This window comes from Octopus sinensis, linkage group LG24, assembly GCF_006345805.1.
Source record: "Octopus sinensis linkage group LG24, ASM634580v1, whole genome shotgun sequence".
Classification (NCBI taxonomy): domain Eukaryota; kingdom Metazoa; phylum Mollusca; class Cephalopoda; order Octopoda; family Octopodidae; genus Octopus; species Octopus sinensis.
This window is the reverse complement of record NC_043020.1, coordinates 13752486-13771234: the sequence shown is the minus strand read 5'-3', so window position 1 is coordinate 13771234 and position 18749 is coordinate 13752486. Positions and strand designations below refer to the sequence as shown.

The following is an 18749-nucleotide window of genomic DNA, read 5'->3' as shown; positions in this document are numbered from 1 at the left end:
TGCTAGACGGAAACTGAAAGAAGCCTGTTGTATATATGTATATATATATGTGTATGTGTTTGTGTGTCTGTGTTTGTCCCCCTAGCATTGCTTGACACCCGGTGCTGGCGTGTTTATGTCCCCGTCACTTAGCGGTTCGGCAAAAGAGACCGATAGAATAAGTACTGGGCTTACAAAAAGAATAAGTCCCGGGGTCGAGTTGCTCGATTAAAGGCGGTGCTCCAGCATGGCCGCAGTCAAATGACTGAAACAAGTAAAAGAGTAAAGAGTATACAGTGCTCAGGTGCACAACTAATAAAAAAAAAAGAAAAACCATCAGGTGTACTGTTGGAGGATTCCAGGAAGCATGGAAATTTTGAAGGATGTAGTGTCTTGACAGCTAATGACTGATGCAGGTAGTTTATTCCATGCTTCAACAATACTGAATGTGAAAAAAATGTTTCCGAATGTCATGGGTGCAGTTTGCAAGACAACCCCTACCCACAAGGGAGCAACATTATACATGGAAATGAGTGGGGGGGGGTGGCAAAAGGTGGGTATGAGAGAAGTATGAGAGAAGCGTCCAGAGCAGAACAGGCTACTTTCCATAGATGTTTGTTTGTTTATTCCTTCTCAAGCCATGTCTGGCTCATAGGACCAGTTTCCCGGCTTCCTTGGCATATAGGTTCCCCACCTGGACGGGACGCCGGTCCGTTGCAGGTGAGCTGCAAGATGCAGGAGGAAAGAGTGAGAGAAAGTTGTGGTGAAAGAGTCAGCAGAAGTTCGCCATTACCTTCTGCCGGAGCCGTGTGGAGCTTAGGTGTTTCGCTCATAAACACACACATCGCCCGATCTGAGATTTGAACCAGCGATCTTTCGACTGTGAGTCCACTGCTCTAACCACTGGGCCATGTGCCTCCACAACTTTCCATAGAGGGACTATATGACTACTCCCATTTTAGAACAGAAGGTGGGACCAATCAAGCAGAGCCAGAGAGAAGAAGGGGAGGGAGTAGAAGATGACTGGCAGCCCTAGGTAGCAGAAGATTAATGATGAAACATAATTGTGAATAAAGAGTACACGAGTACCAATGGAGATAATTAAAACAAGCGCAACTGAAAAAAATGAAAAGTAAGGAAAATAAGTTTGGAAAAAGGTTCAGTTCATCAAAATATCACTTGGTTGAAACTAGAAATTGGTAAAGTGGTGAAGAATATTCCAGATTTTATAGTTTCCCAATAAAATTAGCAGGGTTATTAATGTCAAGGAATCGTGATGTTAATATAGGAATATATTTTATCACTGATATAAAAGAATATTTTGTTACTTTCAACCATGAACATCTTATCTTAGGCATAGGAGTGGCTGTGTGGTAAGTAGCTTGCTTACCAACCACATGGCTCCGGGTTCAGTCCCACAGTGTGACACCTTGGGCAAGTGTCTTCTACTATAGCCTCAGGCCGACCAAAGCCTTGTGAGTGGATTTGGTAGACGGAAACTGAAAGAAGCCCATCATATATATGTATATATATATATATATATATATATATATCAGCGATTGATTATAGGCAATGCTGGAGCACTGCCATTTGGGAAAAACCCTCAGTAATATGTTCCCAGGTTTTAAAGATAGCATGCCTGACATTGTTATTTAGGATTGTAGACAGAAACTAAGTTTTGCAGGGGGGAAATGGGTTGAAGGAAACAGTGCATAAGCTTATTTGATGGGGGTGTAACTCTTCCTGGATGTTAGACTTAAAATGTTGGGGCAGTTTAGGATAGTTTTAGTGAAGTTTGATTCAAGTAGGCCTGGTAGATCTCTGATCTGCATGTGACTTTAATGTTGCTGCTTCCAACCAAGGCAAACCACATCTAGGGGTTCTGTTATCCCTTTCTCCTTCTGGTCTCAGGGACACATAAACATGTTAGGTACCCTGCTCCCTTCTAATCAAAGCTACCAAAAAAAAGAAAAAGAAAAGAAAACATAGGCGCAGGAGTGGCTATGTGGTAAGTAGCTTGTTTACCAACCACATGGTTCCAGGTTCAGTCCCACTGCATGGCACCTTGGGCAAGTGTCTTCTACTATAGCCTCGGGCTGACCAAAGCCTTGTGAGTGGATTTGGTAGACGGAAACTGAAAGAAGCCCATCGTATATATGTATATATATATATATATATGCATGTGTGTGTTTGTATGTCTGTGTTTGTCCCCCTAGCATTGCTTGACAACCGATGCTGGTGTGTTTATGTCCCCGTTATTTAGCGGTTCGGCAAAAGAGACTGATAGAGTAAGTACTGGGCTTACAAAAGATTAAGTCCCGGGGTTGAGTTTCTCGATTAAAAGGCGGTGCTCCAGCATGGCCGCAGTCAAATGACTGAAACAAGTAAAAGAGTAAAGAGAGAGAGAGACATATCTGCCAATATGAGCAACGAAAGGAAAGTAAAAGGACTTGGAGGCAGTTTCTGAAGGATCCATACGGGGTTACTATGAAGCTGTTTACTGAACTGAAGAGTAGTACTTTATCATGTACGGAAGAAGAATTGGATGCTCGTATCAATGAAACCTACAGCAATCTGCATTGTAACCAGCCACTGCCACCTTTAAATGGACTAAAGCATCTCTTAGAACCTGATATTGAATTTCAAATTGGGGGCATCAGGGAGAAAGAGGTGAACAATTTCGTGAGAAAAGCTAGAGCAAAGAGTGCCCCAGGGGGTGGTGGTGTCTTGTATAAAGTATATAAATATTGCAATCGTCTGTGAAAGAAGCTCTTTGTCCTACTCTGACAGCTGTGGTGTGAAGAGACTCTAGTATAGGATTGGTGTAAGGCAGAATGCATATATCTGCCGAAGGAGGCCAATGCAGAGAATATAAAACAGTTTAGGCTGATATCCTTATTGAATGTGGAAGGCAAGATCTTTATGGGAATTCTCTCGAGGAGCACAGTAACATATCTACAGAGCAATGGATATGTTGATGAATCTGTTCAAAAGGCCGGAATCCCTGGGATCCCCAGATGTGTTGAACACTGTTTTTCGATTTGGAAAGCGATCCAGGATGCCAAACAGAACAAGAGAAGTTTGAATGTGGTGTGGCTTGACCTAGTTAATGCATATGGCCCAGTGCCACATGAATTACTGATGGGAGCCATGGACCACTTCCACATTCCAGACAAAGTAACCAAAATAATGAGTTGCCAGTGCCGCTGGACTGACTCCTGTGCAGGTGACAAGTAAAGAAACACAGTTTCGACCCTGTGCTTGAGAAGACCTATTGAGTCAAGTACATCAACATAAAAAATCAATGGAAATTGTAGTTGTGATCCCTGTGCTGGTGGCACATAAAAAGCACCATCCGAACATGGCCGGTGCCATGCCGCCTTGACTGGTTTCCATGCCGGTGGCACGTAAAAAAAGCACCAACCGATTGTGGCCGTTGCCAGCCTCGCCTGGCACCTGTGCCACGTAAAAAGTACCCACTACACTCACGTAGTGGTTGGTGTTAGGAAGGGCATCCAGCAGTAGAAACACTGCCAGATCAGACTGGAGCCTGGTGCAGCCTTCTGGCTTCCCAGACCCCAGTCGAACCATCCAACCCATCCTAGCATGGAAAACGGATGTTAAACGATGATGACGATGATCATGATGATGATGATGATGATGATGATATTATGACATTTTTGAGATAAGGTTTACACCTGGAGATTTTACAACAGATTGGCACCAATTGGAGATTGGCATTGCTGCTGGCTGCACAATATCTGTCACATGATTTATCTTAGTCATGGAGATGATTTTGAAAGCCGTGAATTTTTTGGAACAAATCACCCAAGAAAGCCTTCATGAATGATGTGACACTTCTATCAACAGACAAGCAAATCATGCAGAGTGCACTCTTGAGACTAGACGAGCTTGTGAGGTGGTCAAGGATGCGGTTTAGAGCAAAAAAGTTGCGTAGTCTGACATTTGTTAACCCTTTAGTGTTCAGATTATTCTATCAAACATAATGCTTATTGATTCCCATTGATTTGAATTAATCATGCATTATCTCATATCTTCAAGATCTTGATGGTGTAATTACTTAATGTAGAATAACATTGTAGGGTAGGTGTGAGAGCCTGGACCTGGTTAGTTTGAACATAAAACAGATTAAATATTTTGGCCGGATATGGCCGGTTTAAGTACTAAAGGGTTAAGGGAATACAGAAAGAAGTTAAGCTTCAAATAGCTGAAGAAAGCATTGAAGAACCCATCAAGAGCTTGGGACAAGTATGTACTGGAAATTGTCAGCCGGTGGCATGTAAAAAGCACCATCCGATCGTGGCCGTTGCTAGCCTTGCCTGGTCCCCGTACCGGTGGCACATAAAAAGCACCATCCAATCGTGGCCGTTTGCCAGCCTCATCTGGCACCTGTGCCGGTGGCACGTAAAAAGCACCCACTACACTCACGGAGTGGTTGGCGTTAGGAAGGGCATCCAGCTGTAGAAACACTGCCAGATCAGACTGGGCCTGGTGCAGCCTTCGGGCTTCCCAGACTCCGGTTGAACTGTCCAACCCATGCTAGCATGGAAAGCGGACGCTAAACGATGATGATGAAGCACAGAATGGAAATTATGAAACAAACCGAGTTTGGATTATCAGTGATTGATAACGCAAAGTTACCAGGTAAATACAAAATTTGGTGCTTACAGTTCGGCTTGTATCCACGACTTTTACCTTGGGCAAGTGTCTTCTACTATAGCCCCGGGCCGACCAATGCCTTGTGAGTGGATTTGGTAGATGGAAACTGAAAAGAAGCTCGTCATATATATGTATATATATATGTATATATATGTATATATATATGTATATATATATATATATATATATATATATATATATATATATATATATGCATGTGTGTGTTTGTGTGTCTGTGTTTGTCCCCCTAGCATTGCTTGACAACCGATGCTGGTGTGTTTATGTCCCCGTTACTTAGTGGTTTGGCAAAAGAGACCGATAGAGTAAGTACTGGGCTTACAAAAGATTAAGTCCCGGGGTTGAGTTGCTCGATTAAAAGGCGTGCTCCAGCATGGCCGCAGTCAAATGACTGAAACAAGTAAAAGAGTAAAGAGAGAGAGACATATCTGCCGATATGAGCAATGAAAGGAAAGTAAAAGGACTTGGGGGCAGTTTCTGAAGGATCCATATGGGGTTACTAGGAAGCTGTTTACTGAACTGAAGAGTAGTACTTTATCATGCACGAAAGAAGGTAGCATTGTCATGAGTTCAAATCATTGAACAATAATGTAATGTGCTCATTAGAAAGTGGCTAGGCCTACCACGGATGTTGAACAGTTCAGCTCTTTATTGTAAAAGAGGCTTGTTGCAGTTACCACTGGTATCAATAATCAAAATATATAAACTGGGAAAGGTACGAATGGTGATGATGCTGAGAGAGTCGAAGGGCATGGAAATCAGGCATAATCCACCAGATGTGAAAACAGCCAGGAAGTGGAAAGCAGAAGCAGAGACTGAGGGCATCCTGTCTTCTCTTAGACACCAAGATATGGTGGGTGCAAAGCAAATTCATCAGAAGGGACTTGGTTTTGGTGTAGATCGATTCAGACCATTTGCAAGTATGATGTGGAACAATGCAAATTTGTTGGTAGCAACAGCGTCAAAATGAAAGAAGCAGAGAGAAGAGAGCTTCATTTGATCCAATGCATTAAAAAAGGACGGATGATGAGATGGGCGGAACATGTTGTTGAGGAGAAAATAAGTTGGGATGAGATAAGGAGGTGGACCACATCTCTGCTGAGTTTTCTGATTCGTTCATCCTATGATGTTTTGCCATCACCTGCAAATCTAGCAAGATGGAATGTCTCAGAGAATGATATATGCAAATGCAGAAAGATCGGAACCCTGAAACATATTCTTTCCAACTGTTCATTAACATTGAACAGATATACATGGAGACAACCTGGTCCTTAAGGTTATCTTCAAAGCTATAAAGAACCAAATTGATCTCAACAATAGTGAAGAAAAAAACTTGAAAATTCTAATTGGGCCCCACCTGCAAGGTCATGTGCTGTTTATCTTGCCATGAGATCACCATGTTGCACACATATGGTTGTGATGCATGTACCTAGTGTACCTTTATCAGACAGGTAGTCATGATGGGTATACTGGGCTTCGTATATTTTACCCCAGTGTCACTTTGATGGCATGCTCTGCTCTCTCACTCAACAATAACAATAACAATAATAATAATAATAATAATAATAATAATAATAATAATAATGATAAAATTATTATAATAATGATAATAATCCTTTCTACTAAATGCACAAGGCCTGAAAATTTGGGGGAGGGGACTAGTCATATTGACACCAGTGTTTATTGACCCCAAAAGGATAAAAAGCAAAGTCAATTTCAGCAGAATTTGAACTCAGGGCGTAGCAATAGGCGAAATACTGCTAAGTATACTGCTGAGTATTTCGCCTCAGGTGCTAACGATTATGCCAGCTCACCGCCTTATGATGATGATAATAATAATAATAATAATAATAATAATATATAATATGGAGGCAGCATTTGAAGTGAATATTGAAGATAAGAAAACACCTGTGCATTGTCGGCAGAGGGGGGGGAGTTGGAGGTGGGGGGGGGGGAGGCGAGCTAGTGAACAGAAATATTTATTTGTGTTCCATCTTCAGTAAACTTGTTGAACAATATTTTTAGAGAGCAGAAACAAAGAAACAAAGGACAAGGAAAAGACAATGGAAGACAAAAGCCAGAAGACATTGACCAGAATATTGTAGCATTAGAGAAAAGAGATTATCAATATAAAAGAGATTATAATATAAAGGAGATTATTATTATTATTATTATTATTATTAGACAGACATAATAGGCGCAGAGAGTGGCTGTGTGGTAAGTAGCTTGCTAACCAACCACATGGTTCCGGGTTCATTCCCACTGCGTGGCACCTTGGGCAAGTGTCTTCTACTATAGCCCCGGGCCGACCAAAGCCTTGTGAGTGGATTTGGTTGACGGAAACTGAAAGAAGCCTGTCGTATATATGCGTATATATGTGTGTGTGTGTGTATATATATATATATATATATATATATATATAATATATATATATATATATATATATATATACATATGTGTGTGTGTGTGTTTGTGTGTCTGTGTTTGTCCCCATAGCATTGCTTGACAACCGATGCTGATGTGTTTACGTCCCCGTCACTTAGCGGTTCGGCAAAAGAGATCGATAGAATAAGTACTGGGCTTACAAAGAATAAGTCCCAGGGTCGATTTGCTCGACTAAAGGTGGGGCTCCAGCATGGCCACAGTCAAATGACTGAAACAAGCAAAAGAGAAAAGAGAGAGAGAGAGAGACAAAATGCCGCTAAGCCTTTTGCTTGGCATGCTAACAGTTCTGCCAGCTCCCTATCTTAATAATGATAATAATAATAATCTTTTCTACTCTAGGTACAAGGCCCAAAATTTTGGGGGAGGGGGCCCAGTTCATTAGATCAACCCCGGTATGCAATTTGTCGATCCCGAAAGAATGAAAAGCAAAGTCGACCTCGGCGGAATTTGAACTCAGAATGTAAAGATAGATGAAATACCGCTAAACATTTCATGTTTGGGTTACTTTTCCATCCTCCTGACTACACTAACTTCAGTACTTCAATGGTACTTTATTCTATTGACCTCTGAGTTGTGAAAAGTAAAGCCGACCTCGGCGGGATTTGAACTCGGGATTTAAAGAACTGGAAGAAATATTTTAAAGCATTTTTCTTGGTGTTCTAGGTGTTCTAATGATTTTGTGAGCAGTTCACCACCCTAAATACAAGAATATAGAATATTTACTGCTGGAAATAGATGTGAGGAGATTATTTGCTGGTCTCTTTAAGGATGTAATTGGCAGAAAGACAACAGGTAAGTGTATTTTCAACATGGCCTATTTAACAGAAGATTTGTTCAAGACAAACGGACAGACATTTAAATAATAATAAAAGAGGAGGAGGAAGGAGGAGAAGAGGAGGGAGGAGAGAAGAAGTGGTAGAAGAATTGGAAGAAATGGTAGAAGTGGCAGAGAAGAAGAAGGAGAAGAAGAAGAAGCGACATACATCATCTGAATGTGATACCTTAAAGGATTGGATTGAAGCAAAATAGAAAAAAACCCAGACAAAAACGAAACAAAAAACAAAAACAAAAAACAAAACAAAAGCAAAAACAAACAAAAGAAAGCAACCCATGCAGAAAGTAGTATTGTTAACTGTAATGTTATACAACAACGGTAGAAACGAGAATAATCTGGACTAAGTTTACAGTAGAAGGAACAAACTAGCAATGATCAGAAGAGAAAATAAAATTTACTACAAGTATACTAGTAGAGAAAAAAGACAATACCGAAAAACAGAGCTTTATTTAGACAGGCACTAATCTAATTAATTGGTAAGCATAAACACATGGTTGGCACTAGTGTTCTGAAAAACATTAATGCTAACTACTTGTCAAATAATGTGTTCTGGAATTGATTCCTCGGTTTGCTACTATTGTTGCTGTTTCATCATTACTGTAATCTTTGTCTTTTAACCGATGCCAAAAAGGATTCCGCTTTTCCTTGTTCTTGTTTACTTGCCAAAGTTGGCATCCGTACAGAACTTCTTACTAAGGCTTTTTGAAGTTCATAGACAATCCTAAATCAGTTTTTCTTTGTCAATATTTTAGTGAAAAATAAGAAAATGGAAACTTAGAAACGAAATTCCCTCATGGGAAGATTTTCTTTTTTTTTTTGTATTCATTTATTACGTCAGCTTTAGAGTCTGAGAGCTTTTTTGCTTGAACTCTTAAGAAATGGGTAAAAAAAAAAAAAAAATGTTAAGATATTTCGCTTCACAGATGAGATGACACAAGATTAAGATGAATGGTGATGTACAGGATTACAGACATATCAAACCCATGTCTGCATTGCAAAACAAATGTTAAAACAAGAATATTAATGAGGATGATGGTGGTGGTGGTTACAGTGGTTGTGATGGTTTTAAGATAATTAAAAATGGGTTCGTTATTATCAGCAGATAAATATTCATTTAGAAAATTCCCCATTTCCCAAGAGGAAAGAAGTGCGATGCTTAAACATTGTAAATTCCTCTCCTACCATTGTTTGAACCATTACCAAAGTCTTTTATTGAAATAATCCAGCCACGGGCATCATAATAATACTTTAGTTGCACTTCTTGTTTAATAAACTCTATATTGTGGTAATTAACCATTTATTAGTGATTATAATTAGTTTTATGTAAGAATGGTAAATTACAGTCTTCTAACATTGGCAGACAGTTTTGTTATTTATCAACGATAAAATAATAATTGAAAAAGTGTCATCCATTGTTTGTCATTGAGTCTCATTGTAAATGGATGACTATATTTCAGATTAATTCTGATTAGTAAACAGAGTAAGTGTTTCCACTGCTCTCCGAGAAAAATTGGATTAGTTGACAACAAAAGAACTAAAATATTGGTTAAGAGCATCAATTGTTGCTGTCTTCCTCTCTTCCCCACACATAAAGTGGCAGAGAACTATAGACAAACACATAGACACACATACACAGACACACCACACACTTAAGACTGTCATCATAATGGTTGAGTGATATCATTAATTTCTGTGAAGTAGATAGCCGGTACCATAAAGTTTTAGTAGAGAGATCAATGTCCGTGAAGATAGATTTGATGACAATTTCTCTTTTATTTCAGTACCTAAAGTATGGCCCTTTTTGTGAGGGGGAAAAAAAAGTCTAGCTAATTAATTAAAATGGTTTGTTCTGAGATACGTCTTGCCAAACTGAATACTTCAAAAATCGCTTTGTATTTCAATGGGAATGAATCAAAACCTTATGGCATATCAATTCCAAATGGGATCCTATTTGGAATACCATAAATCCTCGAGTATAGTCCGCCCTTGAGTATAATACGCAGGGGATTTTTAGGGGGCTGTACATCTGAAAAACCTAAACCTTGTGTATAATATGAACCCCTTCTCTAACTTGAGTCGTGCGTAATTCAGCCAGCAGCACCTAGTCGAACAAACACTTCCGCGCATGCGTAATACAATAATGGTGATGTTCTTAACTGTTATATGGGAATGTTAATATGTTTGCAAATTGTTTTGTTACATGTTATTCTGTGTTTTGAATACTTTTATTTTAATAAATGTTGCTTACTGCAAGTTATGGATGATTCTTTTATGACTTCATTGCTTTCAGGCTTAGCTTAAGGTATTTTTGCACCCGACATCACAAAGTGCGTCTGAATAAACATTGCCGGACAGCAAATAGAGACTCGGACATTGCTTAGAAAATATTTTTCATTTTTAACCTCGTATACAGTACACACTAGGGATTTTGACCTTTAAATTTTGGGAAAAAAATGCGGATTATACTTGAGGATTTACGGTATGGCTTCAGACTCTTCGCAATGAAAATGCAAAGGTCTGGTATATAGCTTTGGGCATTGCATTGAACACCATTCTCTCAGAAAGGTTCAGTCCTTCCCTTGATCCAGGTGATGGGTGGGTATGGAGGTCCACATAACCTCTTTAAACTCAAATCACATTTATATGCAATAGGAAGCTTGTAATTACACACTAAATTTAGAGTTTACAATGCAGTAATTATGAGATAATTGGATGTACTAATTAATCTTGACTTGTAAACTGTAATAATTGCTTTCTTTATACAACAGAGATTAGAAATATTGATACAATTTACTTAATACCTAACAAAATTTAAACAGATTCATCAGTCCACGTTTTGATCTTATCCTTCTGGAGTTGATAAAATAGGTACCAGTTATATTTTGGAGTCATGATTATTGACTCCAGTCTTTATAAATCTAGTGTTGGGCAATGAGAAAAAATTCCTTTGCACATTATTTAAATTGGTAAAATTTTGATAGTCTTCAGATGACATCTAAGGTATACGTTTGAAGAGGAAAAAGTGATGGGAAAGAAGGAAATTGAAAAACCTGAGAAATGAAAGAGACATGCGAGAGAGAGAGAGAGAGAGAGAGAGAGAGAGAGAGAGAGAGAGAGAGAGAGAGAGAGAGAGAGAGAGAGAAGAGAGAGAGAGAAAACAAAAATGTGTGGGGTAATCTCAGATATATATTTCTATACATATCTATAATTGATCAGAATTTCTGAATAGATAAGATGTAGATTGATTATGTCAGAGCTGAGATCCGTAATCCATCTCATGTCAGATTCAATTGTGGTCAGTTACATAAGGCTGCTAATGGACATGTCTGTGAATGCTACATGGAAGTATTCCTGAATATTTCTTGACTTCCTGTGGAGTTCTTGGACTGTTTAACAGTAGTGTATAACACCACAAAAGTTGGAAATTCTATTGTTTAGTCTCAAGCAGTGGAGGCGCAATGGCCCAGTGGTTAGGGCAGCAGACTCGCGGTCATAGGATCGCGGTTTCGATTCCCAGACCTGGCGTTGTGAGTGTTTATTGAGCGAAAACACCTAAAAGTTCCACGAGGCTCCGGCAGGGGATGGTGGTGATCCCTGCTGTACTCTTTCACCACAACTTTCTCTCACTCTTACTTCCTGTTTCTGTTGTACCTGTATTTCAAAGGGCCGGCCTTGTCACTCTCTGTGTCACACTGAATATCCCCGAGGACTACGTTAAGGGTACACGTGTCTGTGGAGTGCTCAGCCACTTGCACGTTAATTTCACGAGCAGGCTGTTCCGTTGATTCGGATCAACCGGAACCCTCGTCGTCGTAACCGACGGAGTGCTTCCACCAGTCTCAAGCCAGTCCTGATAAAACAGAAGTGCTACTACTGAAACCATTCCGTCCGGTTCACAGACACTATACTATCCAATGTGTTCTTCCAATTTGAGAATGGTAAGACATGATTTGAGGGAGATTTGGTACATATTTCTTGGAGATCAAATGAGCATGTCAATGCTTTCTAATCTGTTAAAGAGGATGGATTAAAGAAGGATTAACTAAATAATTATCTTTATCTTTCATCAAGTACTTGTTTCAGTCATTAGACCGAGCCCATGCTGGGGCATCATCTTGAACAATTTTTAGTTGAATATATTAACCCTAGTACTTATTCGGTCTCTTTTGCTGGACCACTAAGTTACAGGGACATAATCAAGCAGTGTGAATGGACAAACAAACACACACACATACTATGGGTTTCATTTCAGTTTCCATCAACCAAATCCACTCACGTAGCTTTTGTCAGCCTGAGGCTATAGTAGATGACACTTGGCCCCAAGGTGCCATGCAGTGGGACTGAACCCTGAACCATGTGGTTGGGAAGCAAGTTTCTTATTTCTTTATTGCCCACAAGGGGCTACACACAGAGGGGTCAAACAAGGACAGGCAAATGGATTAAGTCGATTATATCGACCCCAGTGTGTAACAGGTACTTATCTAATCAACCCCGAAAGAATGTAAAGCAAAGTTGACCTCGGCGGAATTTGAACTCAGAACGTAGCGGCAGACGAAATACTGCTAAGCATTTCACCAGGTGAGCTAACCTTTCTGCCAGTTCGCCGCCTTGGGAAGCAAGCTTCTTATTTCTTTATTGCCCACAAGGGGCTACACACAGAGGGAACAAACAAGGACAGACAAATGGATTAAGTCGATTATATTGACCCCAATGCATAACTGGTACTTATTTAATCGACCATGAAAGGATGAAAGGCAAAGTTGACCTCGGTGGAATTTGAACTCAGAACGTAATGGCAGACAAAGTATCTATTTCTTTACTCTCCACAAGGGGCTAAACACAGAGAGGACAAGCAAGGACAGACAAACGGATTAAGTCGATTATATCGACCCCAGTGCATAACTGGTACTTAATTTATCGACCCCGAAAGGATGAATGGCAAAGTTGACCTCGGTGGAATTTGAACTCAGAACGTAATGGCAGACAAAGTATCTATTTCTTTACTCTCCACAAGGGGCTAAACACAGAGAGGACAAACAAGGACAGACAAACGGATTAAGTTGATTATATCGACTCCAGTGCATAACTGGTACTTAATTTATCGACCCCGAAAGGATGAATGGCAAAGTTGACCTTGGTGGAATTTGAACTCAGAACGTAGCGGCAAATGAAATACCGCTAAGCATTTTGCCTGGCGTGCTAACATTTCTTCCAGCTTGCCGCCTTGGCTTCTTTCGACAGGCTTCTTTCAGTTTCCATCTATCAAATCCACTCATAAGGCATTGATCAGCCCAAGGCTATATATAGTAGAAGACACTCACCCAAGGTGCCACACAGTGGGACTGAACCCAGAACCATGTGGTTGGGAAGCAAACTTCTTACCACACAGCCACGCCTGAAACAGACTGTAAAATATCGTCGCCTAGAATGACATAGAAACACAAAAACACCGACACCATCTGCCAGTCTTGAGGTCACACATTAATCACTGTAATATATCTGGCATGGTGCCACCAAGTAATGAAATGTTGCTCAGAGTGGAAACTAAACCAGTGATGCAGGTATCCATTACCTATTGAACATCACCACTTCCGATGTCTACGAAGCCATGTTAAATCTACTCAATTTCACACTCTGTTTGAGCGAGTTAACCGGAACATTCCCTCACGTCTTGTACTTAACTGAACTTGTAAGGAATAATTTTAACCCAACACATGATAGAGCCAAGCGTGTAATACAAGAGATTGGAGTGGAATTAGAATTATATCTTCTCTATTTACATCTCTCCTGTAAAAATAGTAACTGATCTTATCTTCTTCACTTCCTTTTCATTTAGATAATGAGTTAAAAAAAAAAAAGGTTGATTAACTTCTTTTATTAATCACTTTCTGGAGTTTGGTCAGTTTATTACAAAAAATATATGAGAAAAACGTAAAACTTCATCGCTTATTAAATTCTGCAACATTAGATATTTTGGGCAGAATTTCTGGCTCTGTTTTAATTTTAGTAATTACAAACAATTAGGTTTTACAAACCCTGCCGCCACCAAGTAAATAAGATTGAGCGGTTTAGGGACGGTGAGTATGTGTGTACCTCTGCACACACGCATGTGTGTGTGTGTCCTGGATAAGACATGAAACTGTATCCAGTGGCGAGGCTTCAGTTCAGGAGTTCTTGGGATGTGGGGAGCATGGGGTCACCCCTTAATTACCATTACTCCCAGGTTTGTTCCGACTTGGAATGGTAGTACCTGTCAGGGTCCTTTCTTCTTTCTTTTTATTTCTTTATTGCCTACGAGGAGCTAAACATAGAGGGGACAAACAAGGACAGACAAAGGGATTCAGTCGATTACATCGGCCCCAGTGTGTAACTGGTACTTAATTTATCGATCCCGAAAGCATGAAAGGCAAAGTCGACCTCGGTGGAATTTGAACACAGAACGTAACGGCAGACGAAATACCTATTTCTTTATTACCCACAATGGGCTAAACATAGAGGGGACAAACAAGGACAGACAAAGGGATTAAGTCGACTACATTGACCCCAGTGCGTAACTGGTACTTAATTTATCAACCCCAGAAGTATGAAAGGCAAAGTCGACCTTGGTGGAATTTGAATTCAGAATGTAACGGCAGATGAAATACTGCTAAGCATTTTGCCCGGCGTGCTAATAGTTCTGCCAGCTCGCCAGGGTCCTTTCTATGGGATAAATAGATTTCTTAGAGAGAGAGGAAGCTCCTATTATTTCTGACAAAGTTGTGAGGGAAAGCAGCCCTTCTAGGAGAAAGTTACTCTGATGTAAAACTTGCAGTCACCTTCCAATGCTTGTCAGTAGAACCTACTATGACAACCGAGAGGGTGGCAAAAGTGTTGTACAAGCTTTTGTCACTTAAATCCAATGTTCAGAGCTCAAATCTCACTGTCGTAAAACAAACAAGTTATTATACCAAAATAATCGTTAGGCGATAGTTCTTTGTACAAAAAGGATTATTAGAGTATAGTTATTTAGATCTTTTTACATTTTTTTTGAGATTCTATAGACAAAATAGTTATTAGACTGAAGTGGGTTTAGACTAAAATGTTTTTATACTAAAAGGCATTTAGACAAAAATGTCTTTAGACTATAGTGTATTTATACAAAAGTCACTTTAGACCATACTGCATTAGACCGAAGCGTTTTAGATGAAAAGTCCTAGATTCGAATATTTAATCCTTCATCTATTGTCTTACTCCTCTGTTAATATAAAAATTTACGTCTCTCCTTCGTGGGCTGCTGTGCTTAATTTTATTGTCCAAGTCAGTTATACATCACTTACACCAGTACAGGCATACAGACATGTCCTTCTTCTCCCACTAGATTATCCAGTTGGAGATTTACTCTCAATCAATGAAGCAGCTGTGGGCTGGAAGAGGCCTCATGGCAGGCCCCACGCCAGATGGCTGGACATGATTATGAAAGATCTCTAGAGGCTCAACGTCACCTGGGAGGATGCAGAGGGGCTGGAATGAGACCACCAGTGATGAGGAACACTGGTAGATCTGGTCAGCTCTACGCATGATGAAGTCTCTGGGACGTACTAACCTGGGATAACCACAGCTCCATGAAGCAAGAGCATGAAACAAGCAAGCAAGGCTTGATTGAGAAAATATACAAAATATTTATAGCCATGGCCATCATGTTCTTTCTATATGTACAGTAGGCGTAGGAGTGGCTGTGTGGTAAGTAGCTTGCTTACGAACCACATGGTTCCGGGTTCAGTCCCACTGCGTAGCACCTTGGGCAAGTGTCTTCTACAATAGCCTCATGCTGACCAAAGCCTTGTGAGTGGATTTGGTAGATGGAAACTGAAAGAAGCCCGTCATATATATGTATATATGTATATATATGCATGTGTGTGTTTGTCCCCCCAACATCGCTTGACAACCAATGCTGGTGTGTATACATCCCCATAACTTAGCAGTTCGGCAAAAAAGACCGATAGAATAAGTACTAGGCTTCCAAAGAATAAGTCCAGGGGTTGATTTGCTCGACTAAAGGCGGTGCTCCAGCATGGCTGCAGTCAAATGACTGAAACAAGTAAAAGAGTAAAAAAGAGTATAATTCAAGGAAGAATTAGCTGCTATTTCTCGTAGATTAAATGACCATGTAGTGTTTCCCATATTAGTTCATGTTGTTCCTCGTTATCTCATGTTCTCCAGAATTATCTCCAGTGTTAAACAGGATTATCTCGGTGTTAAACTGGATTAACGACAAGTTGAAGACAATAGACAAAACATCTACGAGACTAACTTTTGATTGATTCCCGAAATGACAGATAAACAATTCTTGTTAATAGCAAATTGGAAAATATGAGAAAATTTTTCAAGAATAATCTGGAAATATTTTTCCAAATTTCATTGCATGTTTGAAAAAGATTAAAAAAAAACAAAAAAAAAAACACGAAATCACACAAAAAACAAAGAAATACGGAAATAATATAGAGAACCAATCCAATCTTGATGGAAATTAACAAACCATTTTGACGTTTGTTTTGCTTTAATTAAAAGATTTATTTTCCTTGGCTGAAATTAATTAGCGAAGCAAGAAATATTGGAATTAGAGTGTAATACAAAAGTGAAATAAATTACAATAATATACCCTACAATCGCCCACCCTCTCACCCAAAACACACAAACAAAAGAAAAACAAAAGCAAATCCCAATATTGTTTTTTATGGATTTTGCTCATAAAATATAGAAAATCAATTTCTTATTTATTTTGCAGGATTTAATGTCTTTTTCCTTTCTATCTTTTACTTGTTTCAGTTATTAGAATGTGGCCATGTTGGGGCATTGCCTTGAAGTTTTAAAAAATTTATTTTAATTAAATGAATTGACTTCAATACTTATTTTTTTAAAAACCCTAGTAATTATACTATTGGTCTCATTTTCCGAACTGTTAAGTTATGGGCACACAAACACACTGACAGACACAAACACACACACTTGTATGCACACATACAACAGATTTCTTTCAGTTTCCGTTTATCAAATCCACTCACAAGGCTTTAGTTGGCCTGAAGTTATAGTAGAAGATACTTGCTCAAGGAACCATGCAGTGGGACTGAACCCAGAACCATGTGGTTGGGAAGTAAGTTTCTTATCACACAGCCAAAGAATCTTCTACAAAAATAGCAGACAGTTCCTGTTGTCAGTGCTGCTAAACATTGTAGTTATTGAGGAATGGTCTTGGCACCCAGATGGCTGACCCCTGGAGCAACTTGGCCCACAATGAGGTAACCTCAAACTGTTTATCCATTTGTGTTGGGGAGATCAATGGGAGAAATTTACAACTTTGTTTTACAAAGGGTCCTGAAAAACACGAGAAGGATTTTTAAGGAACCAGATCAGGTCAGAGTCAGGTGTGGGGTGATGCACCATTGCAGCATGTCGCTGCATCTGCCGTTTGTTGGTATCTGCTCGGGTTGTCCTGGGCAAACCTCCAAGAGATGTCTCACTTAGTTCCTGTTTCCATGACGACATTTCTACATCTGCTCTGACCATGGGGCATGTAGCTGACCAACACAAGCCATCACCCAAGCTGGATCTTCAGAGAAGAGAGTGCGGTATGTAGGAGGAACCATAACCAAATAATGGTTCGGAATTCTTGTTTACGGAATGAGGATAACAACGTAGCTTTTGCGTCCGTGCAACTGCCAGTCTATCGCGTGTGGTGTGGATCTTCAAGTTGCCACACGCATTCTTAGTAGCTTAGAGTAGGCTCGAATTAGAGATTATTATCTGTGGCTGATGGCGTGAGTCCTGATTGGAAGAAGAAGAAGAAGAAGAAGAAGAAGAAGAAGGCAGCAGCAGCAGCAGAAGCAGCAGCAGCAGCAGCAGCAGCAGCAATAAAGTCAGTCCTCTGCATGGTACATATCTGGAATAACAAATCTACAGGTTGCAAGTTGTTATTCAACTGATTACCTTACAAGACCCAAGCTCTGATTGGCCACAGCCAACCTGAGCACTATACAACAACAACAAAACAGTGTCAGTTTGTGATATAAAGAAATATGTTTTACCTTCCAGCGAGTTCTTTATCCAAATATTTTGCCGCCAACCTGGCGCCGTAGACCTCACTCTGCAGAGCCAAGATGTACTGACGTAACTCATGGTTCTCCTTTTTCAACTGTTTTACTTCTGCTTCGACTCTGGAGACTTGCATCACTTCTTGACTGCGTTTTGTCATCTCGTCCTCCTGAAATTAACCAAGTTGGGGTAGAATACTAATTAAAACTCTTAATTTAGTATTAATTTTAATAAAATTTCAAGTAAATCAAAAGTTGATTTTATGATTGTGTGCATGTGTGTGCATGTGTGCGTGTGTGTGCTGTAAATAACTGATAATTTTATATAAGACTAGCACTATGACCCAGCAACGCCGAATCATAGTGCTAGTGCATGCACACATACATGCGAGTACAGTCCAAATCTCCGACCAATCACATACAGCTAGCTGGCATTCAATTGGCATATCAAGTTTCGGGCATTTTGATTGGATTTTGGATAGAAAATTCACAAAAAAGTCACTTCTATTGATTTTTTTAATGGCTTTGCGGGGTGACTGGGGAAATGTAAAGATGTGCACGACCACCCTTGGACAGTTTTGAATGACCACAGAAAGTGCAAGCCCTCTAACTGAAAAATTGTGGATTTGTATAAAGGACACGCACACAGACATTTTGCCGTTTATATATTGAGAGATGCTCTGGCTTTCTGCTGTGAATGTATTTTTTCATTTTTTTTTTAATGA

General features: G+C 39.8%; 1 protein-coding gene across 1 annotated transcript in view; it reads right to left on the bottom strand.

Annotated features, from left to right (window-relative positions):
• LOC115224086 (Golgi-associated PDZ and coiled-coil motif-containing protein-like) overlaps positions 1 to 18749 on the bottom strand; it is a 402254-nt gene that overhangs the window by 61385 nt on the left and 322120 nt on the right. Inside the window, exon 3 of the mRNA XM_036513087.1 lies at positions 18019 to 18194. Within this exon, the coding sequence (XP_036368980.1) occupies positions 18019 to 18194 (176 nt within the window). The remainder of the gene's footprint in view (positions 1 to 18018; positions 18195 to 18749) is intronic.